The sequence below is a fragment of the Orussus abietinus genome, unplaced genomic scaffold, assembly GCF_000612105.2.
Source record: "Orussus abietinus isolate OABI.00-Male unplaced genomic scaffold, Oabi_2.0 scaffold1, whole genome shotgun sequence".
Classification (NCBI taxonomy): Eukaryota; Metazoa; Arthropoda; class Insecta; order Hymenoptera; family Orussidae; genus Orussus; species Orussus abietinus.
This window is the reverse complement of record NW_019396017.1, coordinates 2,885,531-2,900,469: the sequence shown is the minus strand read 5'-3', so window position 1 is coordinate 2,900,469 and position 14,939 is coordinate 2,885,531. Positions and strand designations below refer to the sequence as shown.

At 44.3% G+C, this 14,939-nt stretch overlaps 3 protein-coding genes across 6 annotated transcripts; 2 read left to right on the top strand and 1 right to left on the bottom strand.

The window, feature by feature from the left end:
* Positions 1 to 145: 145 nt before the first annotated feature.
* LOC105698184 (ER membrane protein complex subunit 6) lies at positions 146 to 1,322 on the top strand. The gene is made up of 5 exons (XM_012422214.1): positions 146 to 349; positions 542 to 702; positions 772 to 864; positions 973 to 992; positions 1,076 to 1,322. Exons 1-5 carry the CDS (start codon positions 310 to 312, stop codon positions 1,104 to 1,106), a joined length of 345 nt encoding a protein of 114 aa, XP_012277637.1. The 5' UTR covers positions 146 to 309; the 3' UTR covers positions 1,107 to 1,322.
* Positions 1,323 to 1,435: 113 nt separating this feature from the next.
* On the bottom strand, positions 1,436 to 4,821 carry LOC105698182 (excitatory amino acid transporter). Of its 2 annotated transcripts, none has more exons than XM_012422208.1 (10): positions 4,697 to 4,821; positions 3,978 to 4,343; positions 3,823 to 3,916; positions 3,523 to 3,721; positions 3,233 to 3,443; positions 2,885 to 3,166; positions 2,585 to 2,818; positions 2,304 to 2,498; positions 2,096 to 2,230; positions 1,436 to 2,027 (listed from the first exon to the last, which is right to left on the bottom strand). In XM_012422208.1, the coding sequence occupies exons 2-10, from the start codon at positions 4,052 to 4,054 to the stop codon at positions 1,820 to 1,822; spliced, it is 1,635 nt and encodes a 544-aa protein (XP_012277631.1). In that variant the 5' UTR covers positions 4,055 to 4,343; positions 4,697 to 4,821; the 3' UTR covers positions 1,436 to 1,819. The 2 variants fall into 2 exon arrangements, with proteins under 2 accessions (XP_012277631.1, XP_012277632.1); XM_012422209.1 differs by having other exon boundaries at positions 3,978 to 4,167; positions 4,697 to 4,815.
* A 1,124-nt stretch (positions 4,822 to 5,945) lies between these two features.
* Positions 5,946 to 14,511, top strand: LOC105698183. Of its 3 annotated transcripts, none has more exons than XM_012422213.1 (8): positions 5,946 to 6,023; positions 7,500 to 7,603; positions 7,703 to 7,842; positions 7,947 to 8,081; positions 9,010 to 9,249; positions 12,667 to 12,809; positions 13,227 to 13,325; positions 13,404 to 14,511. In XM_012422213.1, exons 4-7 carry the CDS (start codon positions 8,004 to 8,006, stop codon positions 13,318 to 13,320), a joined length of 555 nt encoding a protein of 184 aa, XP_012277636.1. In that variant the 5' UTR covers positions 5,946 to 6,023; positions 7,500 to 7,603; positions 7,703 to 7,842; positions 7,947 to 8,003; the 3' UTR covers positions 13,321 to 13,325; positions 13,404 to 14,511. The 3 variants fall into 3 exon arrangements, with proteins under 3 accessions (XP_012277636.1, XP_012277635.1, XP_012277634.1); XM_012422212.1 differs by having other exon boundaries at positions 7,951 to 8,081; positions 13,394 to 14,508; XM_012422211.1 differs by having other exon boundaries at positions 13,394 to 14,508.
* The last annotated feature ends 428 nt before the right edge of the window (positions 14,512 to 14,939 follow it).

The following is a 14,939-nucleotide window of genomic DNA, read 5'->3' as shown; positions in this document are numbered from 1 at the left end:
TAATGTAGATCTGCATTTCGAATAAAACGAAACCGAGGGAATCGTCTAATCTGTAGGAAACGTTATATCCGATACGGAATTAGGAGTATGTCCATGATAAATGTGGAATGGTTTCGATTAATGGCCGGTAGGCAAAAGAAGTGAAACCTGGGCATGAGCACTCTTTGCTATTCTCTGTCAAGAGATTTTATGGGTGTTGTCTGCGAGAAATAAATGTGGTGTGTCAGCTGTAAATAGCGATATTTAGAATTTAATTAATGATCATCATTTGTGAATGTAAATGAGCGTTGTTAAAATATTACAAAAGTGATGTCTGCGAAAGTTCGAACAAAGCAAGAGAAAAGTGGTGGTAAGAATGTGGTTTCTTCTAGCACTGTCTCAATGTATATTTTAGTATTTGAGGTTATCTTAAAAGAATTGCATGAAGAAAATTATTCATTTACCCCATGGCGTGATATAGAGTGAGAATAGAAATTTAATGGAGTGAACATATTTTAATTACATGGATTGTCATTTGTATAAAACTATTTTGTGTTTACAGAAATCGTAGCTTACAGCGAAGCTGCAGTTCGTAACAATGCCGCAGTTGTCGAGTACTGTAGGATATCAATGGCAGCTTTGTCCGGTAGTACAGCTGGACTTCTCGGATTGACTGGCCTATATGGTTTTGGCTTTTACATATTTGCAGTTATCGGTTTATGGGTATGGTGGTATAATCCAATTTTTACTACTCTTTAAATAACGAAATAATTCTTTTTTTTAATTACTTAGACAATGCTGCTTTTGAAAGCTGGAGGACATTGGAGGAAATTCTTTATCAGTAGGCGCAGTCTATTAACGAATGGATTTTTTGGTGGACTATTTGTATCCTTTAACCATTGTCTTTTTAGAAGCAAATTTATATTAACATTGTAGATTACATTTTAATCATCTGGATGTTCCTTAACAGATTTTAATTAATGCCTGAAACAGACTTATGTGTTATTCTGGACGTATCCTTTCTATATGACATAGTTTAATATATAATAATGATGAAATGCCATTTCAATGTACGTTCCTTAACATTTTTTTACAGATTCCTGTATGGCATGGTGCACGTTTATTAAAGTAGAAATTCAAAGCGAGATTTTCAACTCCTTTATTTATACTTAGGCTGCAATATATTTCATGTTATTAAAGCAAAATGTATCATTCAAGTAATTGTTTCTTTAGTGATATCGTTTTCCATCGGTGAGGAGAACCATCTCTTCGTTATTTTCTGTAAAACAAAAGAACTGTACGTGTAATGAACAATGATGATAAATAATTTATATGTTTATTAATTACACAATATAAATGAAATAAATACTACTTTATAACAAGTACGTAGCATAAATAAATTATTATAAAAACATTTTCTAGGAGAGTGAGCAACCTTACATAATAGGAAAAGTAAATATAAGATTAATAAAATGCATTGTGTAATTAAAAATGAGTTTGATTATTTATCTCTTCCATTCAGGCAGCACATATTGCAAAAGGATTGCTGCCGATCTTACCAATTGTAACAATACCTAAATGAGATTTTCAATATCTATTCCGATCTTTCTCGAGTTTGTACTTAACATGCTCGTTATGTATATTGTATATTACAAAAAGGGGTTGTCACAGATTTCACACTGTTCAACAATAATTTCTATAGGTAATTATTGCACAGACGTACTACTTTACATTTTAATAACGTCCATCGGCAAAATGGAAGGACGATTTTAATCTAAAAGACTTCATCGGGTGTCATGTGTTAGGAGTAATTTCTTGCATCTTGTGTCGTTAGTTTCACTTATATCTTCGTTTCAGAACTCTGCACTGTATTATTCGTTGATAAAGGAGCTAAACATTCGATGATATCACTCGGTGGAGTGCCAGCCTCAAGACCTTCGTGTTTCCGTTCATCATCCATTTTTTCCAGTTCGGCTTTACTAAGGTGATAGACAATTCCAGCTCCGTATCCATCACCTAACACATTGATGGACGTTCTAATTCTATCCCTGGAACGTAATAATAAACGATGAATATATACCTAAAAATAATGACACACATCTAACAAACTGCTTACAGCATCCAGTCGACAGCGAAGAGCAAGGACACATCATTCGTTGGCAATCCCAGTGCAGTCAGTACCAGAAGCATCGTGATCAAAGCAGCACTGGGAATACTGGCAGCTCCAACACTCGCCAAGGTGGCAGTAAGACTGAAAATAAATAATTAAAAGCTTGTACTTAAGAATAATTAAAGATATACAATTTTTTTACAGGAAACCACACCTGACAGTGATGACTTCACCGATCCCCAGGGAAATTCCGTTCATCTGAGCGATAAATATTGCCGCAACGGCCTCGTAAAGAGCCGTGCCGTCCATGTTCACGGTAGCTCCAACAGCCACGACGAACCGAGTTACCCGAGGGTCGATTTTATTATTCTCCTCCAGACAACGAAACGTAATGGGCAAGGTAGCCGCGCTGTAGGTAGCGAAAATGATGGCCAATTTATTAGTTAATAGCAAAAAAAGAAAAACGACGTATTCTCAGTTTAGAATCGCACAGACCTGGACGCAGTTCCCAGCGCGGTGACCCATGCTTGCATCATTCCGCGGAAGAAGATGGCAGGATTTTTCCTAGTCAGGAGCCAAAATATCAGTGGCAACGTCACGATCGCATGGATCAGCAAGCCGAGGACCACAGTCACCATGTAAAGTCCCAGCATTTGCGCGGTCGCAGCCAAGTTGGTGATGGACATGATCTTTCCAGCGATGAGGCACATGATGCCAAACGGAGAGTACCTGGGGAGGACACTCCAGGGTAATTATAAAAAACCTATAGGAAAAATCGAGTAAAGAGACACTCACCACAGTACTACGATACTGACGAGCTTCATGATGATTTCGTTAAGCACCACGAAGAAGTCTACCATGAGCTTCCCTCTGGGTCCAATCTGGCCGGAAAGGAGCCCGAAGGTGATGCAGAACATGATCATCCCCATGACATTGGTCCCGTCTCTGTAGACCAACGTTGGTTCCATCACGTAGTTGCTCTGATTGCTACTCCCAATGACGACCACTTTCTTCTTCATGTAAGACGTCTGCACCTGCTGGAAACACGCCTGCACCAAGTTCTCCGGCACCATGTTCCTGCAATATTAATTTTGTACACTATCTCTGGGACATTTGGCGTTAAAATAATGTACGGCGGCTCACCTAATGATGTCCAGGATGGCGTCCAAAGTGGAGACCTTTGTTTGTTCCCCGGAAGGAGCCACGACCGTCGCCTTGATCCGCGGATCACCAGGATGGATTATCAAGACCATGGCGATGCCCACGATCGCCGCGAGAACCGTGGTGACCATGTAATACGTTAAAGCTCTAAAGCCTATTCTTCCGGAGCTTCTTGCGTCTAACTGAGCCATTCCTGGAACGGACACGATGGGTAAGCTCTAAATGTTCTCCAAACCTTCGACCATGTTCTCGTATCGACGCAGCTAAATTACCAGCGATTAACGACGAGACGATGAGCGGGAGGATGAACATTTTTAACATACGCATGAGTATTTCTCCAGGGAAACTGACTAACATTATGGACTGGGGGGAGAATTCGGCTAACCGCCCTAGGAAGCCTAACGCCAGACCCACCAAAACGCCGGCTATGGTCAAGGTCAGTAGCAGGTTCTCGCCGAACCAGTTCACCACCTGTAAAATGTACGTAAAAGATCAATGTACATCCCGCCATGTTTTCAGGGAAACATAGAAACGCAAGGAGTTTTGCAGGACGCGAAATCTGGACCACGAACCATCTGCAGCCTGTCCAGAGGTGTCACCAGGAGCTTCCCTTTAGGCTCGACCTCGTCCTCGGACGTCATCTTCTCGATTTCCTCAGCGCCGGACCTGAAAGAGCCTCTGATAGAAAGGCGAGTAACTACGGAGGAAGTTGACGAGTCTTTTTTACGTATGGTCTGCCTTCCCGTCCGCCGAGGTGCCTCTCAGAGCTGCAACGGCGCCGGAAAGTCGCTGGGTCAGCGACATCCTGCACACGGGGCGATCCTCAGGGATTCCTCGAGACTCTTCCTGCAGGAGCGAGGAACGACGAAGAGCCTCTCGAAGGGACCATCCCCGCTCCTACGGCGACCTCGGCATCCCTTTAAAAGGACAGAATACGACTCTGAATCCCTTCTTCCGGGTCTGGGCGTCTTCTGGGATCGACGTCGACCTCGAGAGCGCGCGGCAAACCGCACCACTGGGAAGGAGATCAGAGCCTCGTCGACTCGGTCGGAAATTCGGTGACGAAATCCACCCCGTTCACGGCCCGATTGTCCTTAATTGGGAAATTGGATCGTGCGTCAGTCCTAGATTCATCACCTGGATATCGAGGGATCGCTCGTTGCGGGTTATCGGTATCTATCTCCGGTAACGAGTTTTCGGTACTTATGTCCCTCCCGATGGGTCGAGTACTGCTTCCACTTGTGCCGGCCGATAGGCGAGGATCAATCCTTCTTACACATTCAACCAGGGTAAGGGAACACACGCGGACACCTCGAGATTGAATTTCCCCCGCAGGGGAAGACGCGGTACCCGGGGAGAGGAGAAATCAGGGATCTCGGTCGATGATGATCCTTTTTGGCGAGGATCCAAGGATACTTTCCGACCTGGGACGTGGTAGCAGCTTACCGAGATATCGGAAGGGGTCGATCGGGTCCTGATTCCTCGGGGAATCGACGATCCCGAAATTTCGAGCCGGGAAGACGAAGAGGACCTTCGCTTCGATTCGCGGGGCGTGCACGCGCGAGGGCTTGCCGAGCGGCGTATGATCCAATCTCGGGGCTTGCCTAGGTATCGCGTCGTTGGGATCTGCAATCAGGCAGATAATGTGCCCCATCCAGGAAGCTGATTACCGAGAGGGGGACGGGAGGTGGCCGAACGAGGAACAGGGAACAGCGGCTCGAAGGGGCTCACAGGAAGAGGGCACTCATCGCCACCAACACGACGACCGATGCCCGGCTCGGGTCGCACGCTGAAGACCCCGATAGGGTAGATAGGGCATGCTTAGTGTACTCTTCGTTATCGTGGGAGGATGAAATGCCCCGAGGCGGGACCGAATCGAATTCGTCACGAGTTTGCGACGCGTGCCTCGAGTTAAGGTTACGTGAAAGTGGCGTCAAAGAGGTCCCATTTATGGGGATTTTTCTTTCTCTTCGGGGGGTACCTAATCGTTTCAAACTTTACACCTTGAATGTAGAGGCTATAAGGAAGATCCCTCCGCCCATAAATTTCATTATATACACAAAAAAAAATTTTTAATGTCCATATGTTTTGGAACAATTGAAATTTTATCGGTGGAGGGACCTTAATCATGGCGTCCTTATACACGGTGTAACGTTTCAAACGATTCGGTATACCCAGTTTGGAGAAAAATGTTAATGAAACCTCTTTGACGCCACTTTCATATCACCTTAAGGTTGACCTGGTACCTAAGGTGGAGCTGGTGCTGGTTTATGTATTGATACTGGTTCTGGCGCTGATATCGATGTTAATAATGGTATCGATACCATTATTGGTACCACCGAACCCTCCAACGACGAGGGAGATCTCCGATTTAATAACGAATCTGAAATTGATAACGCTTACCTCGATGGAAATTTCATGGCCACGCGCATGGAATACGCTGTACGAATTCGGGACGCTACCGAACAATCCCGATCCATTTGGGTGAGAATCGAATTATAATGCGGCCCTTCCTTGCTAAGCAGCCTAACCGTCTGCAATTGGGCGATTATTGCCGATTTAACTCCTCGCGTTGGAGTTACGCGCACCGAGTAAGGGTACAGACGTGCAGACGGGGACTCGTTTCTGCGAATCGCTTCCAATTGCGGTCATTTCGGATGTTAAAATAGTTTAGTCGCCGGTCTAGCCTGCGACGGGACTTTTTGTACGGAATGTCTGTCACCGTCTCCTTGCCGGACACCGTGGGTCTTGACTAGCGAGTTACTTACTCTCTGTACGTAATTATTTGTTTAACGATCTTCGTCGTTCTCCCGTTTCCGCCATTTTGAATTTTGCCCTCTCGAAGTGACTTCAATTTTTGTATGGAATATCTGTCAACGTCTTTGTTAGGGTTTTGACTTGCGAGTTACTTGGTAACTGCACGTAACTACTAGGTTGAGGAATATGTTCTCGCCGTTTTAATTACGTTACGTTACGTTTAGAACGGCGGGAGCGTATTCCACAATCTAATATCTACCATTTTCGTCGTTCACTCGTCGCCGCCATCTTGAATTTTGCCCTCTCGAGGTGACTTCAATTTTTGTATGGAATATCCGTCAACGTCTTGCTAGGTATCGCGGGTCTTGCGAGTTACTTGGTAACTGTGCACGAAACTATTTATCTAATGATTTTCGTCGTCCGCCGTTCTCCGCCATTTTGAATTTCGCTCTCTTGAGAGGACTTAAATTGCGCTCGGCAGATTTGCCAGCGCCGTGCAAAGAAATAGGTTCAATGTTAGGACGCATTGTCGGAGTCTGTACTTGACCCTTCCTCGTACCGTGTAGCTTCGTGTAACAGAATTTAACCGGCTTTGTTGGAGTCATTGTGCGAACATTGCCGGGGCAATTCCAAGAGCGACGAACTTGGACCGTTGCAAGGGAAGGGATGATTAGGAAGAATGGAGGCGCCGATTTTTGTTTTCAGGGGGATCTCAGGATGTCGGACTATCAGGCCGAGATTTGCATCTTATCCTCTTTGTATTCCCGGCCGCGAAATAGAAAGCGAGATCGAAGCAGGGGCATGAATGGCGGCGTGGTACCTTCCTATTGAGGCTGAAACCTCGTGAATCTGAAAGTGAAAATAGTGGCGTTCTCGCGAGAGCCATTTTACCGCAATCTAGACACCTGTCTTGTAGGAAATAGGTGCACGCTGGATGCACACCGCATTCAAGATCCAGGGGACGCTTTTACTTCCTCGCATTTGCATTTCAGCTGCACTTTAGGGTGAAATTCCCCGTTTCCTATTTAATATTCCAGCGGTATTACGGGTCACTCGTAATATTATTAATTAAATAAGAGGGGATCTTTATTTCTCTATTTTTTTTTTCCCTCCTTAGGTAACGCGGTAGGCTATTTTATATGCATTTCTGTGTTATCTCGGAATAGACTATCAGGTGCAACTGGGTGCAACGGAATAGGCAGGGCAGACTTTTGTTTTCGGGCTACTTTCACCGCATTTTGCGGTATGAATCAAACATGTCGATCCTTCTTGCAAAAAGGGTACTGCAAAGTGCTCCGGCAAAACGATCCGATCGGTGCAGCACCTCCGTTGCACTTCCACTTGCACTTCCCGAGCCTCCTTGCGTGTTCCCGCCGTCGAGGAAATCATTCCCGACCGTTATTTATCGCCATTAACTTTGCGTTTTACCTTCGCGGTTGTGCCTTGGCGCATTTATTAGCGCGGTGGATTTACCTCAGTTTTTCATCGGCAGGAAGTGTTCTCACGAAGTGGGTGAGCGGATATTTACGGTATTCCTAGGGTGAACAGTCAGCGTTTCATCCGACAACAGGTTACTCCGACTTCTATTACGGAGCGGTAATGTAGAGTAACACCTGGCCTAAGAAGTCGTTATTGCATTGTAAATATATCGATGCCTCGTGAAGTCATATTAACGTCTCGTTGCATTAATTGCAGCGCCAGTAGGCCAACTCGAGCCCGGGGGGCTCCGACCTCGGGCCTCTATTTGATTTCGCAAAAATTGGCAAAAGAAAAAAGGAGTCGATTTTCAAATGCCAATTACGCCTCCAAGGCTCGGGAATTACTTGGGCATGCAGGTAATTATCCATCACACATGCCCGGGCCCGGTAGAAGGGAGGCTCGCCGGTTCGCACAACGATCTAGTGACTTTCTCTGTGACATAATTTCTTATACTGGCAAGGGAGGCTGCAGAACGGAAGCTGGACCAGTTTAGTTTAACATCAAACTCGGTGCGGTCATGGCAAGGAGTAGCTGCGTCCTTGTTGCAGGTGTCTTTACCACCCTCGTGGTACTGGTCAGCCCCATCGTTGTCCAGGTAAATCACACGATTTATCGCACCTTCCATCATCCCAGCAATGTACTTTCGCTGCGATCGCACGCGTACTCGCACCTGACCTATTCTCTTAGCCTGAGAAAAATCCTGGGAAAAAAGCACAAGTACTTAAAAATGCAATATCCAGCCTCGGGGAAAGACCTGGGGCGTTCGTTTTTAATCCGGATTTTTTTTTAATCACCAAGGGCCGCGCATCCTTGATTTAAATTAAATCTCAATTACCCTCTCTGGTTTTACTCCGATTTTTTCGCTTTACTTGGTTTATACGGATAACCGCGGAATTTATTGGCGATAATTCCTGGGGCCGATTTGTCTGCTGGTTTTGCTTCCTTCGGTAGATCCCGAGTGCCCTTGGCTTTAATTCCTGGGATTAGTCGATCCGCACTTTTCTCGATCCCGCCACAGTTCGGTGGATCTGGATCTTTTTGCGAAGAGGTACCGCAATTCGATCGCCGACAAAACAAACCCCGGCCGAGTTCGTCCACGCGAATCGGAGGGACGTTTGACGAACTCGGTATCGAGCTTGCGTGATCGATCGATCGTTTAGAAAAATTAGGCCGGAAAAAGATCCCCTGGATCACGCGAGATTTTTGAGGCGGACTTTTTAAGGGACGGTGATTGAAAGTTTGCCCGTTAACAGTAGGACTTTATTCAGAAAGCGACTCGTTTTATTTACAGTAATTCACTGTTTATATTAATTTCTACATTTCAGTGGTAATTTTTATATTCTGGTTACATTTAATTTCAGTTCTTTGGCTGATGAGTCAGTCGGCGGTTTCTGGTTTGGCGAGGTTGACATTAAATTCATCCCTAATTATTATTGAATTTGTGCATAGTAAGGGCATGTAAAAATGCACTTTACGATTAATTCCTGTTTTCAGAAAGGCATGCACTGCTTTTTCTTTTCCAGGACCATGACTTCGTTGGAGATTACAATGATTATCAGGCCTTCCAGCCAGTGGCTCCGATCTTCGGACCCATTATTGTGAAGAACATCCCGAAGAAGAAGGAAGGTCAGGATTTTAGCAAGATCCCCGGCATTCCTGGAGTCGATTTTCCTCTGTATCACGTCGTACCACCGACCAGTTTTTCCTGCGCCCATGTGCCCTATGCACCTGGGATGTACGCCAACGTGGAGACAGGTTGTCAGGTGAGAGCTTTCAGGAAATTCAGGTGAATCGCACGCTTCAGGAATGAGAAGATCCCTGATGGAACCGACCTTGAATCCATCGCCACTGATTAATGGGAAATCAATCTAATTTACGACTTCCCAACGAAACTTAACGGGAGGAAAACTAGAAAACAGCTGTTTTTTTTTATAGTCTTGCTCAGAAAGTTGCTGAAGTCTTTGCTGAAAGGCAAACGGAAGGAGAGAAACAATTTATTCGAGAAGAAAGCGTCATATTTCAGGCAGGAAAAAGTCGGTAAGCATTTTTTTTTGGACAATCTGACGCTTTGCCAGGAATCTCGCGGATACTCGTATACGGAGAAATTCCTGGAAGTAACGATTAGCATGGGAATTAATTTCATGCCATTACGTTGAGGGACGTTCTCAGGATTTTCGGATCCTTTAACATTTTTAATTGAGCCTTCTAGAGGAGATATGGAATTTCTAACTAATGGACACCCACGTGGGAATTATTCCGACAATACTCGCAGAGTTATTTTTTACGTAAATGCGGTATCAGTAGGTACACCTTTCACTGTAACGGAACCGGTAACCTGGATATATGGAGAATGGAAATTCAGGGAGAATGGAGTCGTAATCTCCTCGTCGTTACGATTATTTAACAAGGTATTATTTATTCATTTTACATATCCACGCTCACGGTGCTCCCGATTAAACCTAGGCAGATTAATTACCGCTTCGCGTCTAATTGCTCCGCTCGTCGGTCAATTTGCATTTCCTGTACGTGGAGTAAAAATGCTCAAGGCTTCTTCAGGTTCCTCTTTATATTAACCACGGAAAATATTCTCGGAAAAGCGAGTCGAGGCGGATAACGTGCGGCTCTAATTCTGAAGTTTAGAAAGTCTCGAGTATCGGCGGCAATGCGCAATTACTAAAACCTGGAATAGTATTCGCTCGGAGCCTTATCAAGGTCTTCGGAAAGGATCGATCGCACTTATGCAGAACCAATGATGAAATCCTTGGAAGGCCGAGCAGATTATAATTCCGAATTGGAATTGATTTACACTCTGATTATTAATTTTGAGCGAGCAAAGTTGAGGCGCGTTCCCTTCTTTTGTATGTTTTATTTTATTTTTTAATCGCCGGATATCGAGAGGCGGCCAGCAGATATTATTAGGCCTTAAGGTGATATGAAAGGGTCATTCTATATACTTTAATGCGTGATTATGGAGACCCTAAGGAAGAACGCGATGAAAATATGTCTTTTTTGTTTCTTGTCCGAGATAATTGTAAATTTTTTTGCAAAAAATGAAATTTCAAGCGCATCGCCTTCTTCCTTAGGGCCTCCATAATCTCGTGACTGAAGTTTCAAATGATTCGGTACACCCAATTTGGAGAAAAGTTTTATAAATATTTTTCACGTTAATATATGGCACTTTCATATCACCTTAAGAGAGTTCTCAAAGAGGTGAAACGCTGGTTTTAGATTTATTTGCGAGCCGAGCAGTGACTGTCTAGAAAGTCCCAGGTATACCGGACGAGAACACTAAAACACCTGGAATGGTATCAGCGTAAAGTCCTGCCAAGGTCCTCCGCAAGGAAAGTGCCGGTGCGGAAAGTCGGACGTGTGCAGAAACGCGATAATTGCGAAATTGCTGAAACGCCGAGGCGCATTCTTCGGGGACATTCCGGGATAGGTCTGCGAGAGATCGAGATCCTCTTCGTCCTATCTCCTCCGGCGCATCCCGGGGATTCCGCCTTCCTGGATTGCGGCGGAAAGCAATCCGCGATCTCGCCGATTCCGCAACGCGGAAGAACGTAATTTCAGATCTAGAAACCTCCCCTGCGCTCATTTGCAAATGGAATAACCGGCGCATTAGTCCTGGGTTCCACGCAATTTCTAATTTCAGATACAGTCCTTCTTGCCTTTATCCGCGTAATTGCCGATCGAAATCGCGAAATCGACGAGCCGATCGATATCGATCCTCGGGTCGGAGTAAAAGAGCCACAAGAAAAAATCAAGTAAAATCGAGCCTCACCGCCACATGAAAAATCTCTCCAAGCCAAAGAGCACCATCGAATATCAATAATTATCCTTAATTACCTTCATGAAATATTCCCGCGTCGGGTAAAACCCTGTTAACAGGAAATCAGAGATGAATGTCGATATAATCTTGAAAAAACAATCCTTCCTTTATAACACGTGAATTTACGGGTATTGCCGTGTCCTTTTTTTTTCTTTAAAAAATACGGTGTAAATCAATCGGTATTAATTTTCTCGAAATCGGCGGTTTAGTTGATAAGCCAATCGTCGTATTACGATCTCGGGCGGATTCCAGAAGTGAAATGTGCGGGGCAATGCAGTTATAAAATTGGACGAGGGTCAGAAAAACGAGGCGGTCCGGGTCCGCGTCGAATCGGTGACAATGACGATCGGCATTATTGGGAAATCGCGGGCGGCGACGTAAGTAGGCAAAGTGGAGCGGATTCATTATGTAAGAGAGCGGCGTGGCATTACCAAAGCCTCAAGGCGAGTCGGGACCGGGCGAGCTGAAAGAGTGCCACGGTGAAAGACACCCACGAAGTGCCGTTCGCGAGGCTGGATATATCTCGGATATATCGACGTCGACGGCTCCGTCGGGAGATTAGTCCACGAGGGATTCGACGAATTGGCCCAATTTTCCCGAGCAAATTGCGCCCCCGGAAGTCTCGGGAATTTCGCCACATACTCGCATGGGAAATGCGCTCATTGTTGGTCGTTTTAGTCTCCATAGTCTCTAAGTCTACACGGTCTCCATGGGAAGATAGGCTTGGGTCATAAAGAAGGCACTTTCGATATTGCTGAAACCTATATCGGCATTTTGTAGTTTTTATAATCCTAACCCTGGAACAATTTAAATTGGTATTTAAAAATGTCTTCTCCTCGTCAATATTTGTCTATATCTTTGAATTATGAAAATCAATTTTTTTATTTCAACAGAACAATTGTTCCTTGCAATTGTATACGATTCAGGCAAGAATATGTATGTCAACGTGACATTTGTTTCGGTCGAGTAATCTTTTTTTCTCACTGTTATGATTCCTGATGGTTTTCGTGGTTGGGCGTTTATTGCTTTTTCCTATGGGGTCGTTAATGGGGTCGTCTTCGCGTCCAATTAGCTGTCGAGAATTTCAAGCATTGAATTATTATCCGGGAACTTTCCTTACGAGTTGGGCACGCGATTCGTGAAAGTTCTTAATAATGGACACGTACGACACGTGGGGCATGTCGTTGCTATGCTCAAAATTTGCTCGAGCATGTCTTTCTTTTCCTCTCGTCATGCACGTCGCTTTTGTTTCCTGGAAGTCGAACTTTCTTTCCGGATCGGACGTGTTAATTTCCGACACCATTTGGCATTTTTTATCGGCCGGTGTGTTGATATAAAAATGTCATTTCAGGCGTATCACATCTGCCACGACGGCCGCGAAGGACACCAGGGTGCATCCTTCTTGTGCACGAATGGGACTCTCTTCAACCAGCAACTATTCGCCTGCGATTGGTGGTATAATGTCAATTGCGCCGATGCTCCGGCCCATTATAAGTAAGTATACCTCCAATGAGGAAACGATTAGATTTTCAGCGTTCTTACCAATTAGCAAATCAACCATTGAAGCGCTCCATTGGGAGCAGCGGGTTCCGTCTGAAGAACACTCGACCTCTTTCGATATTAAGCCGAGAGGAAGTAACGTTTCATAAATAGGGTAATTTTCACTTCTGATGGATTTCCTATTAAAATACGATATGGTTAAGTCGGGGACGATAAAAACGGGCCCAATTAGCCTCACGCTAAGAGCTACAAATCCTCACTTTCCAAGTGGTACCAAGATGAGATCCGGAAGAATTTCTGTGATCTTCACGGTGAAATACCTCATCCATCGCATGAAAGACCTCTTGGTTGCAAAATTAAGTGGTGACTTTGGTTAGATATAACACTATATTTTTTATTTATTTTTTTCAGCTTGAATTTGGATCCTGAGAAGAACCCCTTCATCCCGAAGCGGAAGAAGGAGGAAGAGGAGTTCGATCCGAGGTTTAGGATCACCGTCTTCTGAGTAATGTATGTCGTTTATTTATGTATTGTTGGGATTTTAAAAATTCCCCGGACTTTTAGAAATTCTCTTACAGTACATGGCAGTAAACGGGAGTCGAGAAAGGAGAGGCAGAAGAAACGAGAACAACCTGTATGGGTCATCGTCGTGTCGTCGAAATGAACATTACAACCTGGCACGTATTTTGGACCAAGAGTGGACTAAAATTATATCTACAGCCTGTTAGAAGAGATCGTCAATCATAGTTCGGATTAACATTCGCATTCCTCTTTACTCGTTTTAACTTAACTCGCTTTCTTTAAGTTTCGTTAAGCAGTACTTATACGGGGCATAACGAGATTTGTAGGACGTTAGAGTACACTTAGATAGACACAGGCAATTAGACATAAGTACCTTGAGAGGCTGCGTAACGTGTAGACGAGAAATTCACTTGAAATCGGATATTTCTGCACTTGTACTTGCGGGGAAATCTATGCCACCATTAGCAAAAGAAGTATGTGAAAAGTTACGTTATTGCATTTATAGATAGGTCAAAAGCGCATCGAGGTTTAATTTCGGGGCCATTTTCTTTTTTCTCTTACACAAGTTTATCTTAAGACTTCTTGTAATTATTTTAGAAAGCAAGAATAATAATTTAGCATCTGCGAGTACCTTCGGCGATCATTCCTTCGTTCGCCGAGATAGCACGGCTCGAGGTGGCGGAGAAATGTACGTTAATTAAATTAAACCAAGGCGACTGCTGTCTTCGTAAACAAGAATAATAGAATTTATAATAACATCGCCAACGCGACGTGGAAAGCAGTCCGCGCAATCTTCGCCGCTAATGACATAAATTAACGGAGTCCTTGCAGACCTCGCATAAATTTCCTTATTAAACAGTCTCCTTTTCATTTGCAACATTGCTTATCAATACCGACGAATCGTTCGCGAGAGTTTGCGAATATTTTATCGGAAAGGTGTGGCGCGATTACTCTAACTGTCTCGTAAGAAAACGTCCCACAATTTTCTACTCGCCTTAGTTTACGTTAACACGTGTATGAAATTAAATTATTCTTCACTTGTTTCCGTGACTTTTAAGCGGCTCCCATATTAGGGTCGGAATTACTTGTACATCGCGAGAGCCGTAAATAATGCGCGATGGCCAGAGGTCGGAGATTATTAAGACTTTTTAATTCATAGAAATTAATTTCTACCCGGTAGGTTGGAACAATCCTTACCGCATATCACGGGGAAAGGACGAGGGAGTAAAAAAGCTCAAGTTGAAGGATTTAATATAACGTTAGCCAAGAAATGACTCCCACGTTCAATCGACGTTTATGCGAAACGACTTAAATGCGGGGTAGGCTACTCCACCACTCGGATAATAGCCAATTCGATCATACGCCGCGGGTGAAAAAGCGTACCGCAAATACATGACAGTAATGACTATGATACCGACATGACTCCTGAGTGTTTGGATTATATCTTTGAGAATCTCTCGGGGTACATGCATTGAATGAACCTCCGCCATCCTATTTATCGAGGGGATTTTTCCCAGAGCTGGGCTCGACTGCAGAAACTGCAAATCGCTGGTTAAGGCCTTAGGACAACGTGCAATGCATTCAAATTACCGCTAATCTAAG

Coding starts and splice junctions, on each gene's coding strand:
- LOC105698183 (XM_012422213.1), top strand. CDS start 8,004: ATGGCAAGGAGTAGCTGCGTCCTTGTTGCAGGTGTCTTTACCACCCTC. Junction 8,082..9,009: donor TCAGCCCCATCGTTGTCCAG/GTAAATCACACG, acceptor TTTCTTTTCCAG/GACCATGACTTCGTTGGAGA. Junction 9,250..12,666: donor ACGTGGAGACAGGTTGTCAG/GTGAGAGCTTTC, acceptor ATGTCATTTCAG/GCGTATCACATCTGCCACGA.
- LOC105698182 (XM_012422208.1), bottom strand. CDS start 4,054: ATGTCGCTGACCCAGCGACTTTCCGGCGCCGTTGCAGCTCTGAGAGGC. Junction 3,722..3,822: donor CTCTGGACAGGCTGCAGATG/GTTCGTGGTCCA, acceptor TACATTTTACAG/GTGGTGAACTGGTTCGGCGA. Junction 2,028..2,095: donor TTCGCTGTCGACTGGATGCT/GTAAGCAGTTTG, acceptor ATTACGTTCCAG/GGATAGAATTAGAACGTCCA.
- LOC105698184 (XM_012422214.1), top strand. CDS start 310: ATGTCTGCGAAAGTTCGAACAAAGCAAGAGAAAAGTGGTG. Junction 350..541: donor AAAGCAAGAGAAAAGTGGTG/GTAAGAATGTGG, acceptor TTGTGTTTACAG/AAATCGTAGCTTACAGCGAA. Junction 993..1,075: donor ACTTATGTGTTATTCTGGAC/GTATCCTTTCTA, acceptor ATTTTTTTACAG/ATTCCTGTATGGCATGGTGC.